This window comes from Hemiscyllium ocellatum, chromosome 24 (assembly GCF_020745735.1).
Source record: "Hemiscyllium ocellatum isolate sHemOce1 chromosome 24, sHemOce1.pat.X.cur, whole genome shotgun sequence".
Classification (NCBI taxonomy): Eukaryota; Metazoa; Chordata; class Chondrichthyes; order Orectolobiformes; family Hemiscylliidae; genus Hemiscyllium; species Hemiscyllium ocellatum.
The window spans coordinates 49,031,829-49,056,445 of NC_083424.1; the positions used below are offsets into that span (position 1 = coordinate 49,031,829).

Consider the following 24,617-nt stretch of genomic DNA (forward strand, 5'->3'; position numbering starts at 1 on the left):
GAAAGGGCAACTTTTTCATGCAAAGGGTGCATGTATGGAAAGAGCTGCCAGAGGAAGTGGTGGAGGCTGGTATAAATACAACATTTAAAAGGCATCCGGACAAGTATATGAACAGGAAGAATTGAGGAGGATATGGGCCAAGTGCTGGCAAATGGGATGAGATTAATTAGGATACTGGGTCAGCATGGACGAGTTGGACCAAATGTCTGTTTCTGAACTGAACATCTCTATGACTCTGTAATAGTATTGTTTGTTTCTCTGCAGCAGTTCAAGAAAGCAGCTCACCACCACTTTCTCAACAGCAACAAGGAGCGGGCAGTAAGTGAACGTCCCACAAATGAACTTTAAAAAACCAAACAGGAAGATGGCACCAGTCTGCACTTTTCAAACCATTCCTCCCCCTTGAAACTCATGCCAGTGAATGAAAAAATTAGGAAGGTTTCATTGATTTATCAGCAATCACATTCTTCAGCGGTCTTACTGTTGCTATGTAGGCAGTGAAATAGTCATCTCATGAAAGTTTAGAGGTTGAGTGAGCATCTGCAGAGGTTTGTATTACAAACAGGAGCCAGACATTCTGTCAGCAGCTCTCCTAGTGGAGTTGATAGAACCTCATGTCCCTATGGCTGAAATGGCTGCTTACATTACTCCTCTCAGAGAACCAGCAGTCTCTCAAAATCACACCAGCAAATTTTCTGCAGAATATGAAAAATCAGAATATCATTTTAATTCTGAAACATTAAATCCAGATTTATGGAAAACAGACCATCTTTTCCATGGGACTGGCAAATAAATCCTGAAGAACATCATGGGTTATAGCTTATACAATGATTTTAAAAGGGAAAAGTAGATAGTAGTCAATGCAGGAATCTTCTGCAGCTATCCCAATTTCAAACAAGTATGTTGTTTCGGAAAATGAAGAGGGTGACGGATTCTCAGGGGAACGTAGCACGAGCAGCCAAGTTTCTGGTATTGAGACTGGCTCTAATGCAACGAGGGGTACATCAGGTTCTAAGAGATTGATTGTGTTAAGGGAGTCTTTAGTCAGAAGCACAGACAGACGTTTCTGTGGCATGCAGCAAAAAATCTGAATGGTGTGTTGCCTCTCTGATGCCAGGATCAAAGATGTCTCAGAGAGGGTGCTGAATGGTCTCAAGGGGGAGAAGGCCCAGCAGGGGGTCATTGCACACATTGGAACTAACAACATAGGGAGGGAAAAGGTTGAGATTCTGAAGGGTGATTACAGAGTTAGGCAGGAATTTAAAAAGGAGGCCCTCAAGAGTAGTAATATCTCTATTACTCTTGGTGCTACGAGCTAGTGAGGGTAAGAATAGGAGGATACAGCAGATGAATATATGGCTGAGGAGCCGGTGTATGGGAGAAGAATTCACATTTTGGATCATTGGAATCTCTTCTGGGGTAGAAGTGACCTGTACAAGAAGGATGGATTGCACCTGAATTGTAAGGGGACTAATATACAGTCAGGGAGATTTGTTGAGCTGCTCCGGAAGATTTAAACTAGTAAGATGGTGGGGTGGGACCCTTGGGAGATAGTGAGGAAAGAATTGATCTGAGACTGGTGCAGTTGAGAACAGAAGCGAGTCAAACAGGGCAGACAGGGATAAAGCAGAGAACAAGGTAGGACTGATAAATTAAACCAAATTTATTTCAACACAAGAGGCCTAACAGGGAAGGCAGATGAACTCAGTACATGGTTAGGAACATGGGACTTGGATATCATAGGAGTTATAGAAACATGGCTCAGGGATGGACAGGACTGGCAGCTGAGGGACAGGATGCACATGTATTTGGAAAGGCAAGAACTGGTTGGGGATAGTCAACATTGGTTTGTGCATGAGAAATCATGTCTCAAACTTGAGTTGGATTTTTTGAAGAAGTAACAAAGAGGACTGATGAGGGAATAGTGGTGGACGTGATCTATACGGACTTCAGTTCAGTTCAACAAGGTTCCCAATGGGAGACTTGTTAGCAAGGTTAGATTCAGGGTGAACTAGCCATTTGGATACAAAACTGGCTCAAAAGGTAGAAGACAGAGGGTGGTAAGTGGAGGGTTGTTTTTCACACTGGAGGCCTATGACCAGTAGAGTGTCACAAGGAACTGTGGGACTTAGATATGATGCAGAGCTGGGCTGAGTGGCAGATGGAGTTCAACCCTGCCAAGTGTGAGGTTGTCCATTTTGGAAGAACAAATAAGAATGCGGAATACAGGGTTAACGGTAGGGTTCTTAGTCAGGTGGAGGAACAGAGGGATCTTGGGGTCTATGTACATAGATCTTTGAAAGTTGCCACTCAGGTGGATAGAGCTTGTAAGAAGGCCTATGGTGTATTAGCGTTCATTAGCAGAGGGATTGAATTCAAGAGTCGTGAAGTGATGTTGCAGCTGTACAGGACTTTGGTTAGGCCACATTTGGAGTACTGTGTGCAGTTCTGGTCGCCTCACTTTAGAAAAGATGTGGAAGCTTTGGAGAGGGTGCAGAGAAGATTTACCAGGATGTTGCCTGGAATGGAGAATAGGTCGTACGAGGATAGGTTGAGAGTTCTCGGCCTTTTCTCGTTGGAATGGCGAAGGATATGGGGTGACTTGATAGAGGTTTATAAGATGATCAGAGGAATAGATAGAGTAGACAGTCAGAAACTTTTTCCCCGGGTACAACAGAGTGTTACAAGGGGACATAAATTTAAGGTGAAGGGTGGAAGGTATAGGAGAGATGTCAGGGGTGGGTTCTTTACCCAGAGAGTGGTGGAGGCATGGAATGCGCTGCCCGTGGGAGTGGTAGAGTCAGGATCATTGGCGACCTTTAAGCGGCAATTGGATAGGTACATGGATGGGTGCTTAATCTAGGATAGATGTTCGGCACAACATCGTGGGCCGAAGGGCCTGTTCTGTGCTGTATTGTTCGATGTTCTATGTTCTAAGGATCAGTGCTGGGTCCACTACATTTCATCATTTATATAAATGATTTGGATGTGAGCATCAGAGATACAGTTAGTAAGTTTGCAGATGACACCAAAATTGGAGGTATAGTGGTCAATGAAGATTGCCTCAGATTACAACGGGATCTTGATCAAATGGGCCAATAGGCTGAGAAGTGGCAGATGGAGTTTAATTCAGATAAATGTGAGGTGCTGCATTTTGGGAAAGCAAATCTTAGAAGGACTTAATAGTAAGGTCCTAGAGAGTGTTGCTGAACAAAGAGACCTTGGAGTGCAGGTTCCTAGCTCCTTGAAAGTGGAGTCACAGGTAGACAGGATAGTGAAGGCGGCGTTTGGTATGCTTTCCTTTATTGGACAGAGTATTGAGTACAGGAGTTGGGAGGTCATGTTACAGCTATACAGGACATTGGTTAGACCACTGTTGGAATATTGCGTGCAATTCTGGTCTCCTTTCTATCGGAAAGATGTTGCGAAACGTGAAAGGGTTCAGAAAAGATGTTGCCAGGGTTGGAGGATTTGAGATATAGGGAGAGGTTGAAAAGAATTGTTTTCCCTTGAGCGTTGGTGACCTCAGGGAGTTTTATAAAATCATGAGGGGCATGGACAGGGTAAATAGACAAGGTTTTTTTTCCCTGGGGTTGGGGAGTCCAGAACTAGAGAGGGCAGAGGTTTAGGATGAGAGGGGAAAGATATAAAAGAGACCTAAGGAGCAACTTTTCCATGCAGAGGGTTGTGCGTGTGTGGAATGGGCTGCCAGAGGAAGTGGTGGAGGCTGGTACAATTGTAACATTTAAAAGCCACGTGGATGGATATATGAATAGGAAGGGTTTAGAGGGATATGGACCGGGTGCTGGCAAGTGGTACCAGATTGGGTTGGGATATTTGGTCTGCATAGACGGGTTGGACTGAAGGATCGGTTTCCGTTCTGTACATCTCTAGGACTATAACTCTTCTGTTAGTTTCTCCTCCTAGAAGGGAAAACATCACATAACATACAAATTCCCTCATCTTCAGACCTTTCCCTCGCTAAAGCAGCCAGACATTCATGCTCAAGTACCACTATGCAGGGATTGTGCACTCATGATACCTCACCAAGTTCTGAACTCTTTACATACATGTCACTGTGTAAATATTAGTCTGGCAACCAAACATGGCAACCACACATGAATAGTGTCTCAGATATTTGTGCTTGTAGGACATCATAAGCAGGATTCACACTTAATCTCTTTCCATCCTTCCACCAGTCAAGGTGAAATTAAGTCAATTTCACTCCACTGTCAACTACAGAATCACAGAAGTGTTACAATTCAGAAGGAGACCATTCAGCCGGTCACATGCACACCCCTGCCAAATTGGGAGATAAATTATTTTATCCCTACAGTTCAGCAGTATGGCAATGAATAATACATACTTACTGAGCTATCACCCGGCTTAGGGAGCAAAAGGCTTGACTTTACAGCATCTTGGACAAAGATTTGAATGAAATTATTTGTAGGACTGTGGAGAAAGAGCAGGCAAGTTGGACTAAGGTATAGATAGAGTTCATGGTACAGTCAGTTCGGATATAACACAATAGTTCCGTTCTTGTGTAATAAGAAAATCATGCAATAGCTGCGCCATTTAAATTAATGGGGCCAGAATTGTGTTATAGCCAATACAGGTAAGGACCAGTTTAGTTTGGGATTATGTTTGGCATGGAACAGTTGGACTAAAGGGTCTGTTTCCATGCTGTACGATTCTATAACTATGATTCTCAGAATATGTACAGGCACAATGGATCAAATGCCTCCATTATTATAGGATGCCGGTCAGTAAGAAACTACAGTGTGATGTTGTTTCTCAAAATGCAGGAACAATCCCCCAACATTTTTATAATGCTTTCTTTTCAATTCCCATTCCTATTGGTGGAAATGAATTCATGGAAAATACCACTCAGTAACCTGGGAACAAGAAGAACATTCCAATCCCGTGACTACCAACTTCACATTCACAGTGCAACCATGTGAGACAAGGTCCCACAGTCTCAGCAAACGATAAAGGCCACAATGACTTCATCGGGCCTCAAGTTTGTGCTTTATATATGAAATGAAGTGATACACATCCCTTGGTGAAAATTTCTATAGGGCAGCACAATTGAAAGGAAGAGAATTCATTGTGATGACTTACTCACACTACTGAGTTAACTGTCCCATGGGAGGAAACACACGGGCAAAATTCAATAGGGTCAAAGTGAAAAGGTACACACAGACTGGGTATTAGAACATAGCACTACAAGAGTTGTAGTAGTCTACTGAAATTCTCCCAGAGTGGTGAACAGCAAAAGGCCAGTCTCTCGTATCCAACAGTCGACAGACAGGCGACTATTTCTCAAACTGACAACAAAATGCATTTGGCTGGGAATTACAAGAGTCCTGACATGATACAGGGCAAAATCCATACACAATTACTCAGGATAATGCAGCTGTATTTGCACTAATTCGCTCACCAGCATGATTTCCTCATGGGAGCACGTCCAAAAAAACAATTGGTGCATATAACAATAGGTCATACTTGCAAGAAAAATTGCTACAAGCACTTTTGTTTCTAAATGCATAAAAGCAACCCAAACCTTCATAGCTGGGAACTCAAATAAGTTGTTTTTCCCAACTATTACATTTAATCTTCCTATAAACATTTGCACTGCAAGGCCCCTCACTGTTACCCCAAATTTAAATTCATCATGTAAGTGATTACACTGCATTTAAAGAAATCATATTACACGTAACAGAGTATTCTGCAAATAGTTTAAGTAGTCCCAGATCATCTAAAAATCTGCAAAGGAAAGGAAACTTAAACCGAACAGTGTGGCTGAATTACAAATGGAGGGGAGTCATAATCTATTTGTTAGAAAAATTGTTGATGACTTGTGAAACATTACCATTGTTTTAAGAAGTCTGTGGTATATTTGTGACTTTAATATATTGTTGTTGCATTCACAGAACATCTCATCTACTGCTTGCAGATCCAGCATACCCAGGGCTTCTCGGAGCGGTCTAATAGGCATGAAATCTTAAATGCCTATTTACAAACCTACCCAACTGAGTTAGGGATGGATGACTCATGGGAGCACAGTACCGTGGTGCATGAGACTACTTCTCTTTGAGAAAAGAGAAGTAAGCTGGCAGGCAGATTAGAAAGGTGGTCGTAATGGTTTACTCAATAGTTTGAGGGTTAGATAGTCAAGCTTGCAGCAAAGATTGACAGTTCCATGTGATCTGCTGCCTTCTGGGTCCAAGTCCTTACTAAGATGTTACCTGGGTGATATCAGAGGTAGTTTCTTTACTCAGAGTGGTAGCGGCACGGAAAGCACTGCCTGCAACAGCAGTAGACTCGCCAACTTTAAGAGCATTTAAATGGTCATTGGATAGGCATATGGTCAAGAAAGGAATAGATGGTTAGATGGGCTTTAGAGTGGTTCCACAGGTCGGAACAACATCGAGGGCTGAAGGGCCTGTACTGTGTTGTAATGTTCTATGTTCAAGGGTTCAGGACATAACAGAATGCCTGGAAAAGAAGGGTAAACAACCAGTGGTCACGGTTTATATGGGAACTAATAACAGCATGGGTGATTTACAGGATCAATTTCAGGAATTAGGGAGTAGGTTGAAAAACAGGAGCTCCAGGCTAGTAATCTCAGAATTACCTGTACCAAAAGCTTTGCCATTTAGTCAAAGACAGATCAGGGAGGTAAACATGTGGCTTGAGGGATGATGTGGAAGGGACGGATTTGTGGCACACTGGAATCGCTTTTGGGAAATGAGAAACTGTTCAGAAGAGACGGGTTTCATCAGAGCAGAAATGGAGCTCACCTCCTGACTGAGTAAATAGTATAGTGGGGATGGATTTAAACTTAAGGCGGGATGGATTCACTAACAGGCCTAGTTTTAGAAATACCAGAGGGACAAAAAAAAAGAAGAGAGGTGGTGACGAATGGGCAAAAGGAAGTGAGCGAAGGCTCGAGTGCTGACAGTGAACAAAGAAATGGTCTCTTTCCCATTGGCAAGAGGGAGATAAAGGGCAGGGTTAAATTGTATGTTTGCAAATACATGGAGTGCATGAACAAATTGGGGAACTGGTTGCAGAAATTGCTCTGGGGAATATGAAATAGCATTGACAGAAATGGGCCTCAAGTAGAACAGGCCCATTTCTGATTCCTGAAGAAGGGCTCATGCCTGAAATGTTGATTCTCCTGCTCCTTGGATGCTGCCTGACCTGCTGCACTTTTCCAGCAACACATTTCCAGCTCAAGTAGAACAGGATGTAACTAAGCCAGATACGGCTTTTAGTAGAAACAGAGTGGGTGAAAAAGGAGGTAGTGTAATAGACTTGATCAAAGATAGCACCATTGCCCTCGAACAAGATGCAGTTCCTGAATTTGAATCTATATGGTTGGAGGTGAAAAACGGAAGGGGAACAGTGATCTTATTGGGTATTCATTATAGACCTCCAAACAGTAGAAGAGAACATTTGTAGGCAGATTATTGAAACCTGCAAGACAAGTAGGGACGTGATAGTTGGTGATTTGAATTACCCAATGGTAAACCGAGAGAAAGGTACAGTAGGGCACAGAAAGGGAGGAATTCCTACAATGCTTGTAGAACAACTTTCTGGAACAGCCCATTTCCAGTCTTACCAGAGAGACAGCGGTGTCTTATCTGGACCCAGGAAATGAGGCAAGTTAAGTTGAAATAAGTTGAAAATCACAACACCAGGTTATAGTCCAACAGGTTTAACTGTAAGCACACTAGCTTTCGGAGCGACGCTCCTTATTAGGTGATAGTGGAGGGCTCAATCCTAACACAGAATTTATAGCAAAAATTTACAGTGTCCAAATCATAAGTTGAAATAGTCAGCATGGGGAAGCATTTGGGAAATAGCAATTGAGGTATAATAAGGGTTAACATTAATTTAGAAAAGGATAAAATCAGTCAAGGATTAAGATCCAAGACTGGAAAAGGGAAGATATTAGGGGTGTAAAAGTTGAACTGCGACAGGTGGATTGTAAACACTTTTTGGTGGATAAAATAATGAAAGAAAAATAGGCAACTTTCAAAAGACAGAGAAGGTGCAAGCTAGATAAAAACCCATGAGAATCAAATATGAGGTATCCAAAGCTGGAGTACCCTGGATGACTAAGGATACTGATGAGAAAATAAGGAAGAAAAAGGAAGCATATGATGCATACCAGAATAATAATAGCAGCAGAAATTAGGAAGAGCATTTCAAATACAGAAGGGAAGCTAAAGCTGGAGTAAGGAAGGTTAAGAGGAAAAATGAGGAATGGATAGTCAGTTACATTAAACAAAAAATAAAATGTTCTTCAAACATTAGTAGTAAAAGAAGATTAGTGAAGGATAGAGTGGAGCCCATAAGAAACCAAGCAAGGTTAGCTACTCACTAACACAAAGGATATAGCAGTGGTACTAAATGATTACTTTGCACGTGTCTTTACCAAATAGAAAATGGTGACAATGGCCCAGCTCAAAATGTTGATGTTGAGTAGTTAACCAGTTCAGGGATAGATAATGTAAAGAATGCAGGCAGCACGCCTGATAGAGAGGTTGCCAGGCACTAGGATGAGACGCATTCTAGTTTGCGGAGAGAGATAAGAGAACATATCGCACAGCCATTGGCAGGAATTTTCCAGGTTTCTCAGAACAGAAGATAATGCCCGGGGGACTGCAGAATTGCAAATGTGATGCTGTTGTTCAAGAAAGGGGCAAAGGAAATCCCAAGAAATTACAGACCTGTCAGCTTGACATGAATAGTGAGATAACTGAGGGAGGCCATAAAACAGGATAAGGTAAATATACACTTAGAGAACAATAAGTTAGCACTAAACAGTCAACAAGACTTTGTCAAGGGCAGGTCATGTCTGACAAATTTAACCCAGTTCTTTGATGAGGTGACTAAGGCAGTTGATGAGGTAGCAGTGTGGATTTGTATATTTGGGATCAGTGTTGGGACTCTTGTTTTTTCTGATTTACACAAACGATGTGAAGATGGATATTTAGGGCAAAATCTCTAAATTTGCAGATGATACTAAGTTAGGGAGAATAGTGAATTATGAGGATGATGCTATGGGGCATTAACAAGTTAGCCAAATGGGCAGATACCTGACAGATGAAATTAAACAGAGAAATGAGAAATGAGCTCAGAGAGATGCAAAATACTTCACTGAATAACAAAATAGACAAATTTAATCTTGTGCAGATGGAACAGATTTATGATGTTCTGTATTCTGTCCACAGTTCCCAATTTACTGGATCAATCCTCATCAATGAGTCAAAACTATTCACTGAATAAGCATAAATTGTAGAGGTGGGCAGGATTCTTTAGACACCTCCTCACATTGGCCTTCATCTATTCAAGAAGCAGCAATCAATAGGTTGCCATCAAGTATTCTGTTGACAAATTTCCCTCAATACTTAAAACAATAAATGTCATTAAACTCTTGTAAGATAGCAAAGATCCATGAACTGATTCTGTTCTAGCTGAAGTCTTTGAGGCTATAGATCAATGCTCGATCAAGTTCACTGTTCTCTCTCAGTCTATGTAGGAGCTAGAAACCAATCAACCATAATCAAGACCACTCCACTAACTACCTGCAGCAGTGGAAAATAACTTGCCAAGCTTGTAACAGCAAGTTCTTACCTGGTCAAATCATGCTAACTGAGTCTTGGTCAAGCAACCCTAAACTTAACTCTTTCCCTACCTGCTCATACCTTATACACTCTCATCATGACCAGGATCTGTTACAAGAGACTCTGCATTTTCAGAAAAAGATTCTCTGATAGGTTGTCTGCATTTAGAGAATGCAGAAACCTGGCTGCCCTAAACAACTGATCACAACAGTACCCTGCCAACATGTTTGTATATGTCCTGGGTCATGTTGTGTCTTTGGACCCATTTCCAGTCACTATTGGAGGTAAATTGGACTGCAACAGCCTCTTCAGCATATGTTTATCCACAATACTCTTTGATGCTTCCCATAGCAGTGATTGTGGAAACAAAATCGGACATTGTGTGGACAGGAAGCCGCTTAAAGTTGAGAGCATATGATATATATACTGCTACAATCCTAGACCCTACAGCTCAAGTTATATCATCATCTAATTAAGGATCAGTAATTTCTTTTTGTTAAAAGTAGACAGCACAAGAGATCCAAAAGACATACCAAAAGAATAAAACTGCCAGGTTCCACAGTTTGAACAAACAATAAACATTCCTATACAAGTTAGAATATTCATACAATCTACAATAGATGTACAATTTTTATTCTAACACCCAGATTGTGGGAGATATATTTTGTAGACTGTAATTAAACACTCCACAACATATTAAATAGCAAATGAAATCAAGACATATCACACAGATTGATTAGCATTCCCCCGAGATATTAAAGACTGGGAGGATTGACAAATTTCATTAAACTTCACAAGAAATTATAGTTCCTCACTTTTGCTGATGTGGCCTTGAAACCCTTTTGGAAGAATTGATCTGTCATGGACTGTTTTTGTCCTGACTGAACATCCTTCTTTCCTGGGTCTAAGCTCCCCTCTATCATTTTGTCTCAGCACTAAACTTTCAGTTGCATCAAGCAAATAATGCTTGTGGGCTTTTCAACCCCTACCCCAGAGCCACCACAGCTCCCAGGACTTCTCTGGACTGCTGACGCTAACATCTACTGCACTGCAGATTCTTAATGGGTCCCCTACGCAGAATCTGTGCAATTCATTTGCCTTCCCAGCAGTCTACGCGCTCTCACTTGCACTCTCACACAAATGCACATGCACAAACTGATGAATCGACATTTCAGGCACAAGCCCTTCATCAGGGTTTATACCCTGAAACGTTGATTTTCCTGTTCATCAGACCTGCCTGACCGGCTGTGCTTTTCCAGCACCACTCTCTTCCAATCTGATCTCTAGCATCTACAATCCTCACTTTCACCTATGCACATACCTATTCCTAGTTTCAGTCCAGTAACCTTTGAATTCCTCAGTGACCCTTGAACTGGCCCGAGTGATTTAATGAAAACTTTGAAACTGGTCCAGTCCCTTTTCTAGGCAGAATTGCATGTAAATAATACTTTCAAACAGCCAAGAATAAAAGCCCCTTGAATATTTTAATCTCATCGATTACTGACTTCTGCAACACAATAAGAATGCTTACAAAAAGAAAGACTTGTCACAATATTGTATATCTAGCAGCTAATCCTTGTAACAGAGTTGATAAAATGTGGGCTTGAAAAGCACAACAGGTCAGCCAATATCGGAGAAGCGGGAACGCCGATGTTTCAAGTCAGGTCTTTCAGGTCATCAGCTTTCCTGCTCCTCTGATGTTGTGTGACCTGCTATGTTCTTCCAGTCCACATATTATCTGACTTCCAGCACATGTAGTACTTACTTTCTCCAACCCTTATAACAGTACAGTTTCACAATTTGATCCTTAACACTGAATTTCTTTTAGGAATAGACATTTAATTATCAGATCATCTCAAACTTTACCTTGATAATTCTTTGCTGGCAGACTGAGAACATCACCAGAGAAATAAGCAACTGGCATTTAGAAAATACCATTCAAGATTCTCAGGATATCCCAAAGTGAATTACAGCCACTTAAGTATCTTGGAAGTGTAATCTCTATTTGAATGTCAGAAAAATGACAGCCAATTTAAGCACAGCATATGCCAACATACAAATATGAGAACTACAAGATATTCAGTTTGATGATATTATTGAGAGATAAATATTGGCCATGGAAGAAATCCCTCAGTTGTCTTTAAAATCACACGCTAAGAACTTTATATCAAAAAGGAGAGACAGCTCCTCAGTTTAATACTTTACCTGAAAACCAGCACTCAGTATGTAGCATTCAACATGGAGTGTTAGCCTAGAGTGTATGCTGAAGTCGGTCTGAAGCACACGTGCTTCTTTTGAACTCAGAAAAGAAAATTACTACCATCGAACCATGGTCTAGCTACCATCAGAGATAGAAATATAGTATAAAGAATGCAAAGTTGGTCTTGGAGTGGAAGCAAAGGAAATTAACACGCTAGTAAAACAACGAATTGATTCATTTACCTAAAGTATCTGATGCAATGCAAGGGTGACAATAGTCGAGTGATATTGTCATTAAGATTGTTAATTCAGAGGGGAATATTTGTGTAACTAACCACAAATGGTAGCAGCATACAGGGCTGGTATGCATCCACATCAGGACAAATTACAACATATTACAGCAGGGAAAGCAGTATTGCAAATCATTGATTTCTCCATTGATGTTGCTTTCTCAGCAGCCCAACAGGAGTAAAATACAGTTAAACTGTAAAGACAAGTTCAGCAAACTTCATAAAGCTTGAATGACCACTACAATTCACGGTGAAATTACTATTGGAGAGCTTGACTTCAGATGAGCCAAAAGCAAAACAAATTACTCTAGGGGAAGATGTAAATGGATATAAATGGTCTTCACTGAGTGGAAGCAAAGGAAATTAACACGCTAGCAAAACAACGTATTGGTTCATTTACCTAAAGTATTCCGATGCAATGCAAGAGTGGCAATAGCCTCGTGGTATTGTCGTTAGGTTGTTAATCCAGAGACCCAGCTAATGTTCTGGGGACCCAGGTTCAAACCCTGCCCCAGCAGATGGTATAATTTTAACTCAGTAAAATCCGAAAGAAAGAGTCTAATGATGATCGTGAATCTACTGTCGATTGTTGGAAAAACTCATCTTGCTCACCAATGTTACAGAGCCATAAAGTTGAACAGCACGGAAACAGACCCTTCATTCCAACTCATCCATGCCGACCAGCTATCCTAACCCAATCTAGTCCCACTTGCCAGCATCCAGCCCATATTTCTCCAAACCCTTCCTATTCATATACCCATCCAGATGCTTTCTCAATGTCGCAGTTGTACTAGCCTCCTCCACTTCCTCTCGTAGCTCACTCCATACACGTACCACCCTCTGTGTGAAAACGTTGCCTCATAGGTCTCTTCGCATCTTTCCCCTCTCATCCTAAACTTATGCCCTCTAGTTCTGGACTTCCCAACCACAGGGAAAAGATCATGTCTATTTATGCTACCCATGCCCTTCATGATTTTATACACCTCCGTAAAGGTCACCCCTCAGCCTCCAACACTCCAGGGAAAACAGCCTCAGCCATTTCAACATCTCCCTACAGCTCAAATCCTCCAAACCTCACAACACCCTTCTAAGTCTCTTCTGAACTCTTTCAAAGTTTCACAACATCTGATAGGAAGGAGACCAGAACTGCACGCAATATTCCAAAAGTGGCCTAACCAATATCCTGCACAGCTGCAACATGACCCCCAACCCCTGTACTCAAGACTCTGACCAATAAAGAAAAACATAACAAATACCTTCTTCACTATCTTATCGAGCTGCGATTCCATTTTCAAGGAGCTATGAACCTTCACTCCAAGGTCTCTTTGTTCAGCAACACTGTCTAGGACCTTATCATTAAGTGTACAAGTCCTGCTAAGATTTGCTTTCCCAAAATGCAGCACCTCACATTTATCTGAATTAAACTTCATCTGCCACTTCTCAGCCCATTGGCTTATCTGGTCAAGACCCCATTGTAATCGGAGGTAACATTCTCTGTCCACTTCACCTCCAATTTTGGTGTCATCTGCAAACTTACTAAATATACCTCTTACACTCACATCCAAACCATTTATATAAATGATGAAAAGTTTTGGACCCAGCACCAATCCTTGTGGTACTCTACTGATCACAGGCCTCCAGTCTGAAAAGCAACCCTCAACCACCACCCTCTGTCTCCTACCTTTGAGCCAGTTCTATATACAAATGGCTAGTTCTCCCTATATTCCATGAGATCTAACCTTGCTAACCAGTCTCCCTTGGGGAACCTTGCCGAACGCCTTACTGAAGTCCATATAGATCACACCCACGCCCATATCAATCCTCTATTACTTCTTCAAAAAACTCAATCAAGTCTGTGAACATGGTTTGCCACACAAAGCCATGTTGACTATCCCTAATTAGTCCTTGCCCTTCCAAATAATGCATATCCTGTCCCTCAGGATTCCCTCTAACAACTTGCCCACCACCGAGGTCAGGCTCACTGGTCTATAGTTCCCTGGCTTGTCCTTTACCTTTCTTAAAGAGTGGCACCACATTAGCCAACCTCCAGCCTGTCATTTAAATAGTTAAAAATCACACAAGACCAGGTGATAGTCCAACAGGTTTATCTGGAAGCACTAGCTTTCAGAGCACTGCTCCTTCATCAGGTGGTTGTGCACAACCACCTGATGAAGGAGCAGCGCTCCGAAAGCTAGTGCTTCCACATAAATTTGTTGGACTATAACTTGGTGTTGTGAGATTTTTAACTTTGTATACCCCAGTCCAACACCGGCATCTCCAAGTTGTTTAATTAGATCATGGTTGATCTGTACCTAAAGTATATTGGCACATTTTGCTCTGTATTCCTCAATACCCTTTTGTAATAAAAACTGTAATAAAGGGAAAAGATTTTCACATTTCTACTAAGTGAAAAACAGTCTGCTGATTTCACTTCCAAAAGATGCTGATCCAATTTTCTGATTATATTGCCTTGTTCCAGAAGACTTCAAACTGCAGGGTTTCTCTGTATGCACCTAATCAAATCATTTCACTATGCCATACAACTCAAATCGGTCAGCTGTAACCTTGGAAAATCAAGAATGGAAATCACATTTATGCAACCTTACTTTAATTCAACCCTTTAAGTCCTACTGCATTCTGACACAAGCCTTCATGTTTGAATATAAAGATCAACAGTTGATTTATCTAAATATTGCAAAATATAAAACAATAGACAAACCACATTTTCCAACAGTAGGCAATGAGACTTTTTTTTATAAGTAAATAATATTTTCAATATCTATCAGAATATGGTCCGGATATAACAAAATACAACATTACATATTTCATTGAACTCAAGTTCAGAGAGAGGTTGAGTAGGTTAGGTTTGTTTTCATTAGAAAAAAGGTGTTAAGAGGGAACCTGATTGAGGTTTACAAACTCATGATGGGTATTAGATTAGATTACTTAGAGTGTGGAAACAGGTCCTAGATAGGGTAGATAGAAATAAGCTTTTTCCCAGGGCGAGGGATTCAATAACGAGAGGTCACACTTTCAAGGTGAGAGGTGTAAAGTTTAAGGGGGATACACACGGCAAGTACTTTACACAGAGGGTGGTGGGTATCTGGAACTCGTTGACAGCAGAGGTGCTAGAAGCAGACACGATAGATTCATTTAAGATGCACTGGACAGATGCATGAGTGGGTGGGGAGCAGAGGGATACAGATGCTTAGGAATTGGACGACAGGTTTAGAAAGTGGATTTGGATTGGCTCAGGCTTGGAGGGCCGAAGGGCCTGTCCCTGGGCTGTAAATTTGTTATTTGTTCAAAAAGCAGAAACAATTGGATTCAAAAAAAGGCACAGATTGCTGCTTACTATTTAGTAACCTATCCTCAAAAGAATATTTGTGCCCATGTACATATTTCACACAACAATCTGATCAGGTTCAATTGCAATATTCCAACTACATTCCACAGTCAGTTCATACATATTAGAAGTTCATACATAGTCGCTTGAGCAATGTACTGGAGGGTCTCCAGCATCCGTGGAACTAAATCTCAACTTTAAAAAATAAAACAGTGCTGTTAGGAAAACATGGAGCAAAGAGAGACAATGTGTTTTAGAATAAAAACAAATTTACAGATCTAATACAGGCCATTACTTTGAGTTCCACTGGAGTACTGCCACCAAAAACACCAATGGGGAAGGAGCCACCTGCATCCTGAAGCAGCTTTGATCAGTTGTGTGTGGAGTGAGGTCACATTTTTTTTATCATGCTCTGGCTACAATTCAGACACACCCAAACTCAAAACACATGTTAATAGCTGTGTTCTGCTGCATGTTCAATACCAGGAGAATTCCAGCAGACAGCTTCAAATTCACTCTCTCAATGATCAAATATTTTGCCTCCCTGAAAATGGGGAAGAAATATCACTGCAGCTGCTCTGGCCTGAAAGCTGATGTGCTGTTCTCTGTTGGGACTGCAAATTTTAAATTCTACTTTTAAAAAAAAAACAAATATGTATTTTTAAAACAAAAATACACAGGAGCATAAAACAGAATATTCCCTCTCTTGACATTCACCCCCTCTATTTTAAATGAAAATCTGAGGAAGAGAAAGAGCCAGACATCAGGAAATCCTTCAACAGAACAAAATATACCAATGGTATGGGACTTACTTATCTTGGTTAGGGAAAACTGCAAAAAAGGATCAAATATAGTAAAGACCAGTGCTAAAACTGGGATACAGGGAGGGAAGACAACCTTATTTGCAGTTGGCATCTTGATTTATTGGGAGCTAGACAATAACCCATGTAGGTATACATCACAAACATTTAAATAGCACTAGATATGCTCAATCTCAGCGATATGGACATCTCCATAGTTCTTCACAATCCTCTATTGTCCCATTCATATCGGATAACGCAATCTGGGTTCAGAACAGTGAAATCCTTAGTCACACACATTTTTTAGCTGCATTTGACCGAAGTTCCAGCAGGTTGACTGGTAAATACTCTAGTGAGCTGAGGCCAATTAGAAACCAACAAGCTAGTTTAATTTATGCTGAATCAATGAAAGAAACAGCTTTCAATCCACTACATATTTCTCAAGTCAAGTCAGCAACAGCTAGACTAACTGGCTTCAAACTCAGAAAATGATCCTCATGCCTGCTTCCTTTCCAAGTTTCGCAGACAGTTCTTGCATCCCAGTTAGACAAGTAGTCAAGGACCTAACCCTCTGATACTCCTCCAGCTCGCTTTGCCCAGTGATTCGTAAATTGAGCTGGCAATCAAAGCTACTGTTGCCCTAAGCCTGTGATCCTGGCAGCAAGTGGGAACTTAGTAGCTACTCCCCTATCAAACTCCGACAAATGAAATCGTTCCAGAATTTAATGGGCAATGCTCCTGAAATATTGCAATGAAGCCAGTTGTCTCAAATGACATGCTATTTGTCAAACCCATCATCTCGGTTTAATTTGCATTGTCAGAATCAGAGGGAGACGTGGATTTAATCATTTAAAGATAAATTTAGCATCATGTTGCAATCTAACAGAAATGTATTTAAACTGCCTTTCATGCAAAGGATTTACACAATCAGAATACCTAATATCTGAATCATCATATACAATCCCAAACATCGCACATCCATACATTATTTGGAATTGTACTGTGATTCAGTTTCCTAAGCTCCAGCCCGTGCTTCAGAAAAAGCTATGAATACTAGAAACAACTTAATGTCAAATCAAACTGTAGACCAGAATTAAGAATGCATGAGGGGTATAGATAGGGTTAATTGTAGTTGTCTTTTCCCTGGATAAGGGATTTCAAGACTAGGGGGCACAAGACTCGGAGGAGAGAGATTTTATAAAGACGTTAAGGGGAATTTTTTTTAAACACAGATAATGGATCACGTGTTGAATGGACTGCCTGAGGAAGTGGTGGGTACAAATACAACGTTTAAAAGACATTTGGATAAATACATGAATAGGAAAGACTTGGAGGAATATGTACCACAGATTCACAATCCTTTTCATGAAGAAGCACAGTCCTAAATCTGCTCCCCCTTATTTTGAGGCTATGCCCCCAAGTTCCAGCTTCACCCGCCAGTGGGAACAACCTCCCTGCTTCTATCTTATCTATTCCTTTCATAATTTTAAATTTTTCTATAAAGGGTCCCCCCTCAGAAGACTGAAGCCATAATAACTTCGACAAGTTAAGCAGGACAAGTCCCGATTGAAAATAAAGCACTCAAGGTTACATTCGTATAGCATTCTATTATTCTGTTAAAATGTCCCAAATCCTTCGTAGCAATCAATTTGTGCATAGTACAATCCCACAAGCAGTAAGCTGATGCATTACATGATCTGATCATTTGCTGCTCACACTATTGCTTGGGAATTGGGAGGGAAGGGGCTGAAAAGGAAAACGATCTATGCTACTGCACATTTTTGAGACATGTTACTTTGAGGTAGACTGGACAAATTTCAGGCCTTAAAGTAGCGGCACCAGGTCATTTCACAAATTTGAGAGATTTACTGTGAAATACAATATGATCAGGGTTGCCATTATCTCACAGAATGGCCTTGCCCAGGCCATTACAGCATCAAGCTTCAATGGTAAGCAAATAGCTCAGGTCCTATTTACCATCTTGCTGACAAAGCCAATCTTATAGCATGTGGAACTGTAGAATTTCCAATACATTTATTGCCTCTGTAGTCCTCTGGTTAATAGTTATGGAAAACCCCCAGCAAATTCCTCAACTAACACATTAGGAAATGGAAGTTATCTTGCAAACTTGAATTTGAAAATGGGTGCATCAGAGCCTTCCAACAAAATAATGTCTAGCCTGAAAAGCCATTTCTTACTGCATATTATACAGGTTCATGAACAAGATCAAGGTGTCACATTTAGTCGGAAAACTGCTAATTCACATTACTCTGGAATGGTAAAATATCTCCAAATGTTTTAGCCACAGACTAGGCTAGCTGTTTTATGCTAGCTACTGCGTACTGCTACAAACCAGTAGCAGAGGATGTTGCTGTTCAGCCATAAGGACATTATGTCTATTATACAGTTTGGTAGATCATAAGCCCCAAAGACTAGTTGATCGCATCAAACAGTATATCCTTTCAGCTATTTGCAACAGGCAAGATATTGAACATACCCAATCAGCCTGTGATTACGGCCATTCTGCAGCTGAACCTTTTCGAAACAAACCAGTGTGTTAGAAATTATGCTGATAACCAATTTAACATTGCTAGTCAGACTCACAATATCGGAGAAAGTGAGGACTGCAGATGCTGGTGATCAGGAACGGCTTATGCCTGAAACGTCAATTCTCCTGCTCCTTGAATGCTGCCTGACCTGTCGTGTTTTTCCAGCACCACACTCTCAACAGGGTCACAATATAGTGCACTTGCACACATTGAAAGCTATGTATATTAGTAAAGAGGGCCCTGTTCTTTGCAAACATAAAATACCTACAGATTATGACTGCTTTAACCTCAAACAGGCAACAGCCATTCTCTGATTCATTCCTCAGGATAATGCCTTGATCAAAGTTAATCTATCAGGTTTAAATTTAAACAAGGCCTGGCAGTTAACTGTCAATCACCACCTAACTTGGTATATGGCAACACATCTACCAGAGTCCACTTTCTAAAAAAAGTACTCTTCTTATCAGAGTATAAAATATCATTTCCCTTTACATTGGTATTCTTGCAAATGTCCTGATGAATGCAAGATGAAAAGCTTCAACAAAATGTTTTTTTCAGCAGAGCACACAATTCTTTGTATAAAACAAATATTTATATATCAATATACTGCGTAGAAAACACACAGCACTTGCACATAGATAATATTTCCAAATTCATCAGCTAAAACTGTTATGATGACTGAAATGTTGATGGTCACTATTCATAAAATAAAAGTCTCCAGAGACAGTTTACATTTGGAAAGGCAAAATTCATAATTTACTGCAGGTGCCTGCAAGACAGTCAACTTGTATACTCTCATCATCCTACCTCACTGAATCCAATAACATACTAAACAGACATCATGGATTCAAAACCCACCCAGGAACATAAATAAGGCTGTAATTCACAATCAGCTTTTATTATTTTGCACATGCATGGACCTCACATTTAATTAACTGGCCACAGAATAATGAGCATTCCTGCAGATGTTCTGGTATTGAAACCATGTAATCTCTGAAAACTGACCTGAATACCCACAGGCTTAAGGGGTCAATTCTTCACAATGAACATACAAGTCCACTGGAGCAGTGATTATATTTTCAAATCCTTATGCTATAAATGCTTTCTTCTAAAGGCTGAGATTATCAAATTTTTCCACCCTATCTCCCTGTTGTCCACTGAACCAATTTTGCTACTCCCCTCTATATTGACTCCAAAGTGCCTCAGTGTGATGACTGGAAGAGAACACAGTATTAAGTGTCATTTGCCTGATATACTGCAACATTTTAGTATCATCTCTGGACACCACCGCTGTTCTAGTGACCAACTATCACTACTATCCATAGACACAGACAAAGAGGTACACCAGTTCAACTGAGACAACACATCCATCCTGGAACAGGATACGCACAGGAATTCCTAGAGGTCTGATATTCAAACCAGAACTCCATTAGCACACATAGATTTGGACCCAATTTACCAACCTCTTGGAAACAGAACCAGAAATGATATTACACACCACAACAAACCAAGACACATAAATAGCAGGACAGAACACCAACGCTTCATCGGAGGCTCACTGATGTTATCTAGCATGGTGACAGAACATCTGAAAAGAAACCCATCAGCTCAGCAAGCAAACTGACAAACTGATCCACAACCTGAGCTGAGCTACAAATCCTCTCCAAAATCTCAAGTTATGTTTCTGGTCTATTAATTTTGTACTTTCTTAGAGAAAAATGACTGGTGATCTATGTCATGTTCTTAATGGAAGCACGGAAGGAAACAGCAGAGTTCAGATCCTCATTTTCAATCTTCTCTTGTTTGATATGTGATATCAAAACACTGCTATTGTTGTTTAAAACATTCTGTGGGGCAGTAACTATTGCATTTAGGAAAGCAATTATCTTAACTTGTTGAGGGAAGATCACAGCTGACTAACTTGATTGAATTTTTGAGGGGCTTAACAAGGAAAGTCAGTGAGGTGGCACACTTAAATGGAATCAACTTGAATTTTGTCTAAGCTTTGCTGGCAAATTATCTTGAAAAATTAAAACTGGGTTCAAGAGCAAGTAAATAAAATGGGATCCAAAGTTATTTTGGTGGCAAAAAGCAAGGCAATAGTTAATAGTCGTTTCCAGCTGGTTTCCTCAGAACACGAGTATAACTCAATGACTATATTGGGGGTTGATTTAAAATACTTTGCTGATAACAAATGATTAATTTATTGTTACCTTCCTGCGGTCAACCAATGCACTGTTACAATGAGCAGAGATATGGCAATTGGAAGCAGCCTGAAGAAACACAAGAATGGGTAACTTAGGAACAAAAGACAAGACAAAGGAATATAAACAATTGGTGGGAAAGTAGGATGTTTCAAGGAACAAAGGGTCCTTAGAGTGCATGGCCACAGATGATTACGTGGCATACTGGATAATTTTCTTTGTGAGCGAAGACATAGAATATAACAGCAGAGACCTTTATACCAGAAGTTTAAAACACTAGGTAGTCTACAGCTTAAATACTACATACAGTTCTGCTCAACATGCTAACGGGAAGAATGTGATTGCACCGGAGAAGATAAAGAGATTGACAAGAATACTGCCAGGAATGGAGAATTTTCACTGAGGGGCAAGCTTGAATAAATTAAGGCAATTTTCTTTTGAACAGAAGAGGTTAAGAGAAAATTTGGGGTGCATTAAATTATGAGGGACCAAGAAAGAGTGGACATGAAAGACCCATTTCCTTCAGCAGAGTAACCAGGGATCAAAGAATACTTTATAGAAGGATGAGAGGATAGTTGAGGAGTAATGTTTTCACTGCAAGGTGGGGATCTTGTATTTACTGCCTGAAAGTGAGCTATAAAATAAGAATTGGAAGGTGAGGTATGGCTGGATAGTTCTTTTTCAACACTCACAGACACACAGTGACCTGAATGGCTACCTTCAGTGCTGTAAATTTCTGTGATTCAATCATTCAAAAAATTAAATCGCAAGCACTTCCACATTCAATTTTGGTGTTCAACAACAAAAAGTACATTATAAAAAGCAACAATTTCTCACACAACCAATTGACTATGTGGTTCATTTTACTGCAATGCAATCTTTACTGCATTTAAGTACTTTGTAATGCAGTTCCACGACATCATTGCTGGTATCAACGCCTTCACTGAATTAAAATGAAGAGTGTGAACCTTCAGCTGCTTAACAAGTCCATCCACAAACAAGGGGAAAAAAAAAACTTGTTCATAAACTGATCTTATTTCAGTAACTGGCAACTTACCAGTCTTGGCTGTTAATGGCATCACCATAGCCTGGTGTGTCCACAACTGTCAGACGAAGTTTCACACCTCTCTCCTCAATTTCCACTGTGGAAGCTTCAATTTGGACTGTTCTTTCAATCTTTTCTATGAAAATAAAAGTTCACACTAAACTCACCAGCTTAGACATACTCCATTCCAAGTTTACTCAAAACAGCTAATGATATAATTATGTAACTCCCAAAATCAGTAGTTTCTGGAAGCCACACCAGTAAAAACATTGTTTAATGTTTGATTTCTAATTTTAACAGGTAAATATATTGTGAAATGGACAAGCTGAAAAATTTATATATAATCATCTATGTTAGCTTGAATTGCCCTATAAAACTCTCAATTCAAACTCTTTTTCTTAAAGAAAAGCATTTTATCAGCCAGATCCATCTTTGGCTCTTTATAGCTCGTTGTACTATGGGCGAAATTTATCTGTTCTTAAACACTTATGGCTTTTTTATTTCCTTGTTAATTCTGAAGCAAAAGATTTAAAGTCACAAGCAGCAATGTTCAGGGTCCTGTTACATTTCTGCCTGTGACCAAAAATGTAATCACTTGAGAAAAGTGGGAGTTACGTAATTATACGTAATCAGTATACCATGATCTGTTTTGTTACACTGATTCCTAAATTTAAGTGTGGCTTCGCATACTGGACTGTGTCCAAATCCTCAATTCATTTTGGGTGCAGACTAGCATGCCTGCACTGTGGAATGACAGAATTAGGTGGGCGGGGGGGGGGGAAAAAGCTAATGGTCTCTCTCCTGCAAAGTGTTGGTTCTGAGGTCAACTCCAACATGAAATTAGTTAAGACTGGTGTTATCCTGATTTATGCAACCTACAAATTACCATTAGCCACATGAATGTAAACATATTCCTATCAAGACGACATTCTTCAAACATGCAGATTTGCAACTTGCAAGAAATTCATATATCAGTCAGGGTGTGCTGAAAGGAATCAGGCACCATAACAAGCCAAATTCAAGGCAAAATATTATCAGAATCATCACATCAATTTGTACACATGTAAATCACACTACTCTGGAGAATAAGTTGATTCCACCTGATTCCATATTTGTTGTTCATTATATGTTCACCACTTTTGTGTTTTGAGGAGGGTGTTCGAGTTTTAGAAATATGGGAAAAGGGTCCAACATAAATGTTTAGTTAACATGGCACTACCTCACAACGCCTTTGCTGCAGGAAATTATCAAATTATCTGAGAAAAACAATGATATTTTGAAAAGATCACATTAATTCCAAACACATGGAGAAGTTTTGATAACCAGTACTATAGCTATCACATTACACTCAGCAACAGGATTTCAGCATGACAGACAGCTCATCAGCCTTGACCTATAAATCCAAAATGGGCTGAAACACTTTAGGAAAACCACAAACAGCAGCTCTAAATGCACTGCAGCTATAAACCTTTCCTGACAGCAAAATGATTCTCTCTTTTCACTTCTCCTTCATGAGAAAAGTTTGTTTCTGGGGTGCAGGTGTAATTCACCTGTAGCCCTCCAGTGTCAAACATCTATTCTGCCAGTTTGAAACCAACCTGCTCTTGCAATCTGGGTATTTAACGGCAGACTGTCCTACAACCCTCAGTATATATCAATACATAAACATATTTCAGGATGGATCTCCTAAATACCCATAAAAGGAGCACAGACCACACAATCTTTCCTTCCCTCTTTCAGAGGCCCAACTAAAACGTCTGTTCCAATTTCTACTAACACAACAGAAACCAGCAATTAAATCTTCCTACCGCTGTACATTGATCTTAAAATTGTTATTGTGATACTATTCCCATGTTTGAGGGATATAATTTGATAAAACTCTCCAATAATTGACTTACCTGCAGCCCCAGGTACATAGCGCTCAGGGTAGAGGTCAGTGAGGAACAGGCTGTTGATTAATGTTGACTTTCCAAGACCAGACTCACCTGAGAGAAGAAACATGGCAAAATAATAGTGACAAAATGCAAGGCAAATGAAATTATATACAAATATAATGAAAAGGCATTGAAAATAAATAAACAGAAAGGAACAATTGGTGCTGTTCAATTTATTTACCAAAGTGACAGAAATTGTATTCTGGTAACTTAAAATATTTTATCCCAGATGGAGATCTCCTACATTACACTGGTGATAGTGAGCTATAATCGATCTGACTAATGTAATATTTCAAATTACAATGGTTCAATTATACAAGACTAAGTGAATATAACTCTCAATTTGCTCTGAGTTAAAAGCAAGTTATGGACACTTTTCAGTATCATTTGGACTGCTACAAAGTAAAATCAGAAACACTTTTGCTGTCTGACATAGAATCTGATATTAGCTAAACAGATCACTAATAAATCATTTTTCAATTACCACTAAAAAGCGTTATACATAGCCTTTAAAAGTTCTTGTCATGAATGCAAGATAGCAACGAACAGGGAGAAGACATCTCAAACATCACACAGCCATGGAATTGCAACTACAGTGAAACCACAGAGTAC

The 24,617-nt window shown here is 40.1% G+C and overlaps 1 protein-coding gene across 2 annotated transcripts in view; it reads right to left on the reverse strand.

Annotated features, from left to right (window-relative positions):
- zgc:63587 (uncharacterized protein LOC393431 homolog) overlaps positions 1–24,617 on the reverse strand; it is a 128,700-nt gene that overhangs the window by 78,469 nt on the left and 25,614 nt on the right. For both annotated transcript variants that reach the window (XM_060843776.1, XM_060843775.1), the window contains 2 exons: positions 23,970–24,056; positions 22,084–22,207 (listed from right to left, as the gene is read on the reverse strand). In XM_060843776.1, coding sequence (XP_060699759.1) covers positions 22,084–22,207; positions 23,970–24,056 — 211 coding nt within the window. The remainder of the gene's footprint in view (positions 1–22,083; positions 22,208–23,969; positions 24,057–24,617) is intronic.